The 11,738-nt window shown below is 44.7% G+C and overlaps 1 protein-coding gene across 1 annotated transcript in view; it reads right to left on the bottom strand.

The window, feature by feature from the left end:
* Positions 1–10,651: 10,651 nt before the first annotated feature.
* PCSK5 (proprotein convertase subtilisin/kexin type 5) overlaps positions 10,652–11,738 on the bottom strand; it is a 288,359-nt gene continuing 287,272 nt past the window's right edge. Inside the window, exon 38 of the mRNA XM_040988775.1 lies at positions 10,652–11,058. Coding sequence (XP_040844709.1) covers positions 10,652–11,058 — 407 coding nt within the window. The remainder of the gene's footprint in view (positions 11,059–11,738) is intronic.

The following is an 11,738-nucleotide window of genomic DNA, read 5'->3' as shown; positions in this document are numbered from 1 at the left end:
CCGTGCAGTTTATTTTTTCCTCGTGTTCTGCTGTTTTGTTTATGTGGGCGGATACTGAAGTTTACAGATCATTCTGGACTCCCATAACAGCACCTGTATCATCGTTCCCTTAGTGTTCTGTTTGGTAGTAGTAAGCATGGCTGAGGACAAGGACAGAACTACGTAGAATGTAATTTCAATGATCACCAGTTACGAAGCATTTTCCTATAACCTACATCAGTGAATTAGAGAATTGATTTTAATAGAAACAATTATGAAGTATTGTTGAAGAGGGAAGCATGGATTATTCAATAAGACTATATTTTACTGTTTATTGGTAGGAATTTATGCCAAAGATGACAGTCTGGCTTTTCCTTGTTTTACCATACTATTTAGAAGATGCAAATTTTTTTTGTGAAGATTTATTTGCAAGGCTGAGCTACAGAGAGATGGAAACCCTCTGCTGGTTTACTCCACTGTTGGCTGCAACAACCAGAGCTGAGCTCTCTGCAGCCGGGAGCTGCTTCCGGATCTCCCACCCAGGTCCAGGCACTTGGTCCATCCTCCGTTGCTTTCCCAGGCGCATTAGCAGGGAGCTGGATCAGAAGTGGAGCAGCTGGGAGTCAGATCCCCAACGGGAGGCACCATGGCGCCAGCTGCAGCATGAACACCATTCTAGACAGTGTATCCCATTTGTAACTTTCATACTTGGTATGTCTTTGTGAAGTTTCCCAATACTTTGCATGTGAAAGGACTTCTGAACTGTTAATATGGAAGCAGCACACTTAGCGTATTTCTTTGTTGTCGGTCGCTGGACTCAATGCCCTAGGAGGCTGGTGGCCACAACAGTGGACGTGACACCTACAGAAGATCAAGAAAGGCTGGAAACAGGAGAAGTAGTCAAATGGACATTTTTCAGTCTTTACAGTTAAACTGAGCCCCAGTTTGCAGGTGCCTTATCTGAAAACATGGAGCAGATTACTTGAGAATTACAACTAGTGTACTGTCTACTTCTTTTCCTTGATTCCTAGTGTTTCCCCTTTTATCTCGATTTGGGAGAAGCTCAGTGCTCATGTTCAGCCACAGTGGCTTTAATTCCCTCCAACCGTGGCTTTCAGAATGTTCTCCCGGGAACATTGGGGCTCGTGGAAGTGTCCTGGCCAACAGCAGGCAGAGAGCATCACCTCCAGCCTCACCCCTGTGCCCCGTCTCCTCCTCCTATGTCAGGCAGACTTCTGCCAACTGGCTCACCTGCCTAGCTTTTGCACAAGGCCTCCAGGGCATCGAGAGGGTTCCCAAGTGAGGACTCGGCTTGGATCCATGGAAGGAGATGGCCTGATACCCGCTGTGAGCCATTTGTGGGGATTTCAGCCTCCCTATAGGCCCTTGTGTGCTTTCCAAATATTTATAAGAGTTGTCCAGGGTATTGTTTAGCTCATGCAAGGCTCCCATTTAAGAACAGTGTTTATATCAGAGCTGGTTTTTGTTAACCTCTTCAATTCTAGCTCCTGAAATCAACAGGATGTAATAGTCCTGCTCAGAGTTGCAGTGTGTTTTGAAACCACACACACCTGGCTTAGTCTGGCACAGTGTTTCCTACCACATTTTTTCTATGTGTTTGGTTCGGGTGTTTTACCTTGTTCCTTTTTATACAGTCTTACAAAAGGATGGGTAGTATGAAATGTTTTTGTTACTGCAACAGCTTAACAACATTGTAGATACATTCTTTGCAGTGTTTTAGAAGCTGGACACATAATTAGCTTTGCATTGCACAGGTTCTGTGTGTCACTATACAAATTGAAGATGTGAGTGACAATATTCCCTGTATTTCATCCCCCAGTCTCTGGTAAATTTCAGCAGTTGTGACAGCAGGAACTTCAATGGGCTTGTGTTTATATCACTTCCGTATTCTTAAAGATATTTAGTCAGATAGAATATGAAAGTCGGAGATAGACCAGCTCCAGTTGAGTAGTTAGGAATTCCTGAGCATGGATTCCAAGTCATCAGGCTATTTCTGAAGGGAAGCAGAATAGTCAGGGTTATGTACATTGAAGACTAGGAACCCTGGGAAGTGTGGATGTGAGTGAGGAAGATCCCCGTGTCGTCGGTCTCAGCAGCTGTCACCATTGTCACCCTGGTCTCGAGCTGGAGTGTTTTATTCATTAGGATCAAGTTAGCAGAGGCACACAGCAGACTTTTAGCATAGCCTCTTAACACTGAAAAATGGTCAGGCAGGCCCAACTTGATGGCTCAATTGGCTAATCCTCCCCCTCCAAGCACTGGGGTTCCATATGGGTACTGGTTTGTGTCCCAGCTGCTCTACTTCCCATCCATCTCCCTGCTTGTGACCTAGCAAAGTAGTGGAGGGTGGCAGATCGGCCAAAGCCTTGGACAACTTCACACATGTGGGAAACCCAGAAGAAGCTACTAGATCATGGCTTCAGATTGGCTCAGCTCTGGTCATTGTGACCATTTGGGGAGTGAAGCGGTGGATGGAAGATCTTTTTTTTTTCTGTGTAAATCTGCCTTTCCAGTAAAATATTTCTGAAAAAAACTCTGAAAAATTGCCAATATATCTTTTATTATTGTTATTATTATGGGAAAGTCAGATGTACAGAGAGGGAGAGAGACAGAAATATTTTAGGTCTCTAAGAAATGCTTTGAGTGCACTTCTGTGGCCAGCCAAGAACCCCTTTCTTCTTCAGCAGGAGGCAGGAGGTGAGGGAACAGCATCACACTTGCTTCATCTTTGCTAGTACCTTCAAAATGTGCAAGGACACAGTAACAGGACGGAAGATGTTTCTGTTGATGGCAAGGGTTTCCACACCTACATCAGAGGCAAGTTGAGAAAGTATTCTTGTACACATCCTCTGGTGTCTGTTTCACATTTTGATTTAAAAAAAAGTTTCCAGTGAAGGAATGAGAAAGAAAACAGATGTATCCAGCTGACAGGGAAGTTCCTACAGATGTCCTCCCAGCAGCCTGAGGCAGCTGACAAGCCAGGAGATGTATGGGTGTGTCCTCTAAGTCATCCCTCCCTCCAGCATCACCCCTGTGCTCTGGCTCCAGCTATAGAAACCGAGCTCTGCCTTGGCAGCCCCGGAGGTCACAGCAGGCGAGTGTACACGGCTTTTCATAGGGCCCTGGCCTTCCAAAACATTGCAAGCGCTTTCAGAAAAGTGGGTTACATGGGAAATTAATAAATGGACAGGGTGATGTACCTGCTGGTTTTTTTTTTTTTTTAACACTGGGGAGTGGAAACCAAGAAACAAGCAATCAAAAAGACAGACACAAGATGAGCGTAAAGCCCAGCCCACTCTGGGCCTCGGATGAGTAGAGAGCTGGTCATAGCCAAAGCCCTGTGTCAGAACGTGTGTGTGTATCTTCTCCAGGGCCCAAGGAATTGAGGTTTACAATACAGCTGCTGGCTATGTTTCCATAATAAAACACAAGCCCATACAAGGAGATCTCTTACCCCCAGTCTGTGGAAAACACACTTTGTCTTTTAATTCTTTTTTCCTTGAGTGTTTTCAAATACCCTCATATGTTATCTCTCATGACTTTGGCAATACCCCATGGAGCTCAGTTTGGTATTTCGGTGCTTTGGCCCGCACGGAGCTGGAGGTCGGTGTAGGAGGTGGTGTCTTTTGACAAGCTGCTCCTGGTTTCACGTGTACTGTCAAGTTGGAAGTTGCAGGGATGCAGCCCGGGGAACTGCCACAGGGGCATCATGCTTGGAAGGGACCCTGCAAAGTTCAAGGACCTGTTGCAGCCATCTTGAAATCCTCCATAATTCTTACACTAGGCCTGACAAATTACGTAGTCACATTCAATTGACCTGGTGAGTTTTCTGACAAACCAGCTCCAGATGCTTGGCTAGGAATATGGCTAGGAATAGTGTTTGAATTCTCTCAGTCTCCCCAGTGGAGGGAGCCTGCTTGCCTGAATCGGACAAGAGGTGAACGAGCAAGTGGTGACGTGGGGCTGGACACTGACAGCTTGGGACAGACTCATATCTGCTTTAATCCTCCACAGCAAATGTCAGGAGGCAAGACTATTTAAGGCCATCAGATATCTGTCCATAGGGGATGAAATTGACCTGACAGGCAAACATGCTCTTCAAGAAAAAGCTCTTTAAAAGTGAAAACCAATGTCCTCTTTTTTCTTAGGAAGAGAAATTATCCAGATGTTCTCCAGCTGAGCTGCAAAGAACCTTACAAAGTCAATAAAAAACTCAATATGGAGTTTGGCCAAAGGGATCATGGGGAATAAAAATTCCAACCTCATGCCAAGGAGGAGAGAGACATTGTTCTCGGAGCATAAGCTGCAAAGGTCTTGCAGGATCCCTCACAGCTCAAGGACGTACATCAGCAAGTCCAGCTGAGAACTCATTTGTCGATGATTCTTTGTTTAGTCACTTCCTAATCCGCAGTATACCTTGGTTTTCTGGGTCCCCTTGTCCCAAGAACAAGTCCATACGGAAAACTGCACTTAAACTGCCTTGATAAGCTTGATGGCTGAAAGTCCCGGACCCTGGAACTCAGGGCAAATAGATAACCCAGCAACACCAAAGCTAATTTTTCACTTGCTTCAGCCTATGGTGTCATGCTTCTGCCTGCCACATTTACGTAAGTCTGGTTCCTTCTTAAGGCTAAGGTCCAAGGGAGTGTTGCTTCTTGCAAGGTGCTGACTGGCTGGATGTAAGAGAAGCACCCGCCAGCTGTAACACTGTCACGTGTTAGCTCAGAATGTAAATAGATTCCATAGCAGGAGGCTTTGGGATGCTGAGCTGTCAGACCCTGAGCTTTGGAAAGCATCAGAACCAAAGGATTCTCCTGCCTGCCTCTCTTGTCCTTTATTCTCCCACAAAGTGAGTTGTAGAAACTGAAATCTCTTATTTTCAAGAAGTCACAGAACCAAGAATTCCTCACAGCCCAGACCTGGCTGCTGTGGGCTTTTGGGGAATGAACCAAGCAGAGCTGAAAAGACAGGCTTGGCTGGATCTCCCCACTGGGCCTCTGGGTTCTTGCCCAGCTGAGTGTCTTGCAGGTTGTCTGTGCTCATCCCCCGAGTCCTTGGGTCTTTGTTCTGCCGGCTACTGAGTCCTATAACACTCTCATTGAAGATCTGTGTGTACTCTACTCTGACTAACCTGTCTTTATTACCTGATGAGGAGTGGGGAAACGCATCCCACCTTCCCAGCCCTCGTCCTCAACGCATGGCATTGGGCAGCTAGAGGAACGCAGCTCCACAGCTCTGCCACACTCTGACCCTGTTCTCAGAGCTCTTTTCCAAACCCTGCGTTCTGAGGGCTTTTCTACCTGGATTCCACGAAAGATATTCTCAGAGTAAGACTACGCTCTCCTCCCCCTGCCTTTTGTAATGCGTTCAGCATACCTCTGTGTTTTGTCTGTGGTGGTGTTATAGCCAAATCTAACATTTTAGCTTCTCACAATTAGGGGCAATGAAGGGGTTAGAGCTGTGGACTGTCCTGTGTGATGAAGGTGGAAATAAAATTGCCATTCGAAACGGAATTAGGATTCAATTGCAGTTGCTTCCTAGACAATAAACCTCTGTGGAGGAGATGAACAGACGTCATTATAAGGGGAGCTCTTGGCTAGTATGTTTATTAAACTCATGCACGTTCAGCCACAATTTTTGATCATTTCTTAAAAAAAGAATTTTATGTTCTCCTGGTTCTGAAAGACCAACATCCTGTTTATTAATCTGCTGAGAAGTGTGAAAATCCAGTTCATTATCCGATTACTTTAAACCTCTCCTTGGAATGTACTTGCTTTTCAGAGGAGAAAAAGGGGTTTTTGTTGGAAAGGGCCAAGTGGGTGTGTCATTGATTCCAGATTAAGTTTAAAGAAAAGATTAGCTCTGCTTTTTCCTTCTCACGTAATCTTTCTTCAGAAAATCCTACTAAAATAATAGGGCAGTAGGGAGAAGACTAGTAAGATAAAACTGTTTAATAATAAAATAACATAGAAGGGGAGGGAACATTAGTGTGGATTGAACCACTTCTGTATACAGCAGGTGCCATGCATATGTAACCCCAGACGCTGGGGAAATCTGGTGTGTGCAAGTTCTTCAGAAATAGCAGAATCAGAGATACTTAGCAACTCGCCCAAGAGTCCAGACGAGAAAAACTTACAACTGCATCCCATCCCGGATTCATGATATTACCAGCATGTCAATATTTATAAAAACAGATGTAAGAACGGTGACTCTTGGCATGGTTTCATCCAGCAACCGTGGAAAAGGAGACTTCACATGAAAGGATAGTTTATGAAGGAAGAACCCTAGATGGAATTATTGAGATGGAAGTGAGGACACGGTTTACCAACTTGGCCCTGGGCCATAGCTTTGGACGCAAGTAGAATTTGCCCAGGTTACAGTGTCATTGGAAGTGAACACAGCAAGGAGGAGAAAATGATGTGAGAGGGGAAACAGGGCCCACCAATGACACTGCTCACTCCTTCCATTTGCTTGCTGGCTTGTTTTTCAAAGATTTCTTTATTTCTATTGGTAAGTCAGATATACAGAAAGAAAGAGAGAGAGAAAGGGGCCACAACATCCTGGGCCGAGCTGATCTGAAGCCAGGAGCCTGGACCTCTTCCAAGTCTCCCACACAGGTGCAGGGTCCCAAGGCTTTGGCCGTCCTTGACTGCTTTCCCAGGCTACAGGCAGAGAGCTGGATGGGAAGCAGGGCTGCTGGAATGAGAACCAGAGCCCACATGGGATCCCAGTTTGTGCAAGGTGATGAATTTAGCTGCTAGGCTACTGTGCCATGTCCACTCCTTTTGTTCATACAAACTTCAGGGAGTCCACCTTAGCCCAGGGGCTAATGGACTGTGCCAGGTGGAGTTCAAGTTGATCTGTAACTTCCAGTTCTTGTGAAAAGTGTATCATTTAATAGGTTATAGGTCAGTTTGAACCAGAGACTGGTCTAGCACTGTTACCAGACTCTGAGGATTTTTTTTTTCCTAAACACTGCTCTCAATGTTCCCACTGAAAAGTGTGTGTATGTGTCTAGTTTGGCTTTTTTTTTTTTTGCTTCTCCTCCATGAATTATTACAACGCTCATGTTCTCTCGCAGATTGTGGCTATTTGTACAATTCTGTTTTTCTGCCTCACTAACTAAGCTATTATCTGCCATTTCTATAGTTTAGCTTGCATTCAAATTTTTATTTTTTCCGAAATACACTCAAAACAATAATCCATATATATTTTTATTACTTGCTTATTATGCTATACAGCTACTACGGCGTTTTTTTTTTTTTTGGCAGAGTGTTTATGAACTTATTTTTTAAAGTTTTATAAAATAGTTTAAATTATAGAGAAAACATGCACATTTTATGATGAAAGCTTTGGTTCTGTTTACACTTCCCACTGTGAAATTGGTAAATTCATATAGAATAAAGACTTAAAAGATTATTGGTGTATTTTGCTAAATCGAGTTTCAAGAGTTTTATTGGCTATGATAGGCAGATTCCTAAAATAGTCCCCTAAGATTTCCCACCCCAATTCCAAGGACCAAAGATGATTAAAAAAAAAAAAGTTTTGCCTGCCACTGTGTTATAGTAAAAAAGAAATTATCTCCAAGAGCTTAACCTAACCGCATGAACCCTACAGGGAAGCCAATGAAATAATTTGGTCTGGTCCTGCTGAGGCAACCACAGGCAAGACTCAAAATTCAATAAATCTACAGCAGGCTACTTTTAAAGCTGATAATTTTATATGACCATGAATAGTGTTATAAATATCCAAAGGGGCCTTAGCACAAAAGCTTGCTCACGGCAAAGGTTTCTTTCTTTTTTTTTTCCCAGCTAATGGTGGAAGGGAAATTCAGAAACATTTAGAATAGGAGAAAGACTTCCATGTCTCCTGCAGCTGCTGCTGCACGCACTGGAATAAACTGTTCCTAAAAGATGATGAGGAGAACCATGGGAAAGTGGGAACCTTCCTTTATGACCCAGCCTCTTCCTATTGTCCTTGAGAACAATGTAATAGCTACAACAGTAACAGTTGTTTGTCAGGCCTAAGGCAAGGCTGTCCAGGGGAGTGCCTGGGGGCAGTACCTTCACTTTCTGGAAATGGCTAGATTGTTACTGCTGTCTTTGAGCTGCCTCTGGTGGATGATGTTTGAAATGCAAGTGTTTGAACTGCTTTCACTTTTTTTTTTTTTTAAACATTGACACATGGCTCTATCTGGCCTGGTGCAGGCTGTCCTCACCTATCTATGCTGTCTTCATTCTGGCACTGACGTGCTGCCATATGGTTAATCTGGTGCTATCTGCTGCATCCCTTTCACTAAACTGTTCCTAACTGGAAGTTCTCCACAGTGTGGCAGGAAATGGTGCTGAGGTGAGGGAAGGACCCTTGCCCATTGGCCATGTTTTTTTTTTTTTTTTTTTTAAAGAATGGAGTTACCAGGAAGGAGTGTGTAAAATGTACTGCCAAGTGGCCGTGTGAATTCCCTGTATGTTGGAGAAGGCAGGGGCCAAGTGCAGCTTCAACGATGAGATGGCTGTCTCCCTTAGCTGAGGTACAACTCCCAAATGGAGACAACGAGGGCCGTGATGACCAGACCTGGAATTCAAATTTGAGTGTTCCTAAGAAAAGTTTTGGAACGCAGCTGACCCATTTCTTATTTCTGGCTCTGTTCCTACTACGATGGCAGAGTGGGAGAGCTGCAAGACAGAACTTCTGTCTTACAAAGCCCGAGCTGTTTGCTACCTGACTCTGCTTTCCAACCTTCAGTTTAAGAGCTTTCCACTAGCTCTCAGTAAACCGAAGACTTCTCGGTTGTGATTTCCTTTGTCAATGACATGTTACATTCAAAACATAAAGGCATAAATTTTGTAAATTTAATACAGTTACCAAAAGGATGATGCTATCTTTGTTAAATACGAGATGATTATTGTCCCACCCTATGTCCGTGAAACAGTTATAGGAACACGTTCTTTTTCATTATTCTTTTTCCTTTGAATCCTGATTTGACTTTCTATGAACTTGAGACATTAAGCTTAACCTCTTCGAAGCCTCAGGTTTCCTACAAAAACGGTATAACTGCAATGCTAACCCCAAGCAATTATGGAATTAAGTAGATAAGTGGAGTGATTTTTAAAGGAGGAATTATTTAGCATGGTACCTGCTGCACAGAAGGTGTGTAATAAAAATTATCATTATTATCATCATCTGAAAATGTCACTTTCACTTTTTTTACTGTGGTATTTCTAACATATCCCATAACTTCCTCTTTGATGAGAGAAATCTCTAAGGCACTTGCTCACATACATGTTGTTAAAAGCTTTATTTATTTACTTGTTTATTTGAAAGGCAGGGAGACACAGAAATATTAATCTTCTGTCTACTAATTTGCTTCTCAAATGGTAGCAATAGGCAGGACTGGGTCAGTCAGAAGGCAGGACTAGGCCAGGCTGAAGCCAGGAGCCAGGAGCTTCCTCTGGGTCTCCTACACGGGTGGCAGAGGTGCCAGTCCTCGGGATGGCACTCGCTGCCTCCCCAGGTGCTTTCGCATGAAGGTGGGTTGCAAACAGAGCAGCTGCGACTTGAACCAGCGCTCTGACGCGTAGCCTGTCTCGCAGGTGCTAGCTTAACTTGCTGCGCCGATCTCACAGAGCAATGGCTTCTGTCTTGGATTGGTACCTGCAGAAAAGCGGATCCAAAGTGTGTGAAATACAAGGGACAGGAGAGTGGCAAACGGGAAGCCACAATCACTACGCTGAGGCGCCGTTGGAGGGCGCTTGTGAGCAGGACACCAGGACTGCCCACGCAAGACTCCATTCTGGCTTCTCTGTGCAGAACCCCCAATTCTGAGAAAGGCTGTTGATAGACGCTCCTTTGATTTAGTTGCCAGGGTTTCAAATATATGTCAGAGTGGAAAAAAGGTTTTGTGTGTGTGTGTGTGTGTGTCATTTTATCCAATTTGGTTAGGTTAACCATGACGTTTTAAATCAGAAAGTTTTGAGAATGTGATTGTTGGAAACTCCTTGATTTTCTTCTCATTGCAGTTGCTGCTGAGTGACGTTTTTGCCGCTTTCAGGATCACTATGACGTAATAACGGTGGAGGAACCAGAGCCCAGAAATCTCCCCCTCACCCTTGCATATGTGTTGCCAGTGTGGCTCATCTGAGGTAAGCTCTTCTCACAGCTCTGGGTCTGGCACCAAGAGGCTAGAAGTCTCCTCTCTCTGCTCTCACATACTTATTATTGTCTAAAAAGCTCTGTGCAAAGGGAGAGAAATTTCCCACCAAACTAGCAATCCGTTTCACTTCTCCCATCCCTGCCAATGAATTAGAACCCTGCCAATGCAGCTTGGAGACAGAATTCCCGTTTTAACATGGGAGAGTTTATACAAATCACAGTCTCTCACACTCCGCATTTTGTGCCTTGACATAGTCTACCGAAAACACCTTTGAATTTGTTCCTTGCTCCTGCAGTGGATTACCAAGTATTCATTGAGTTTAAGCCACACAAAAGACGAACAAAATTACTTCAGCATGCTTGGAGATTTGGATTGGACTCAAGATTAAGAAGATAAAAACACGCACATCAGCTGAATGCACGGAAAAGCAGAATCAACGGAGTCTCAGCCGTTCCTGTGCGTGGAGTGGGTGGGAGTGGGGATGGCCGCGCCTCCTGTTTACTCGTAGGAGTAGCTCTCATCATCATACTCTAGCTGATCATCCTCTTCCTCATCCAGGAGCCCGTACTTAAACTTGCGGTACACGGTGCCATCTTGGCCCATGTACACTATGTCATCATCGTCATCCTCATCGTAGTCCCGGTCCCTGTACTCAATGACCTGATCCTCTTCAAAGCTGGTGCTCTCCCGATAGCTGCTCTTATGAGGTGTGTAAGACCTGGTGGGGTCGGCCAGCTTCTCGTAGCCAGCCTTCTCTGCTGGTCGGCCTCGGCTTCGAGCTTTCTTCCAGACCACGGCAGCTGCCCCAAGCAGCAGCACCAGCATGATGGAAGAGACGATAAACAGAGCCAGCCTAGAGCGCTCAGCTGCAGGTGCCACATGGGGTCTTGGGAGGATGCATTCATCTGTTGGAGGCCAACCCCCAGGGAAGATAGTGGTGGTGGGGAGGAGGAAATGGTGGGAAAGAAATAATTTGCAGAAAATTAGTTTCTGAGGCAGAGAATTTCACCTTAATTTAAAAATCTTAAACATTTGCTTCACTGTCTGACTTCCTTAGTGCAATGCTCTTCAGCATCGCACCGCAGACACTCATCGCTTAACGATGTTCTGAGAAACGTGTGTTTAGGTAATTTTGTCTTTATGAGAACACAGACTCCATTTCCCCAGCTGTGGTGTTGCTAGGTGGTAGCATCGTAAGGGGTCACCATCACAGATGGGGGACATTAAGGGTAGGGTATAACTGCAGTGTGCGGGAGCCCAGGTCCATCTGATGAAATCGATAAATCCTTTTGTAAAGGTCAGTCCAGAAGCATGGGGATCCCTCAGCCTCAGACCTCAGCAGCCGCTTGCCTAGTGTCCAGCCTTATCAATTGATCCTTCTGGTTTCCTCTAGGGAAAGATTTCATTTTGGGCTTTTTTTTTCCTGTTACTGCAAAATGCTTGGTTTACTGTGCAAAATCTGATGCTTTCTCAGATGGACCCTTCTCCTCAGCTATTTTCAGCCTGATCCACCCAACACAAAGATTCACCATTCAAGGGCAAGAGCAGGGAGTGTGTGTGACTCCACAGCCACGAGGAGGCTTAC

Source organism: Ochotona curzoniae, unplaced genomic scaffold (assembly GCF_017591425.1).
Source record: "Ochotona curzoniae isolate NIBS_2020 unplaced genomic scaffold, NIBS_Ocur_1.0 contig_50, whole genome shotgun sequence".
NCBI classification, from domain to species: Eukaryota; Metazoa; Chordata; class Mammalia; order Lagomorpha; family Ochotonidae; genus Ochotona; species Ochotona curzoniae.
This window is presented reverse-complemented; position numbering and strand designations above follow the sequence as displayed.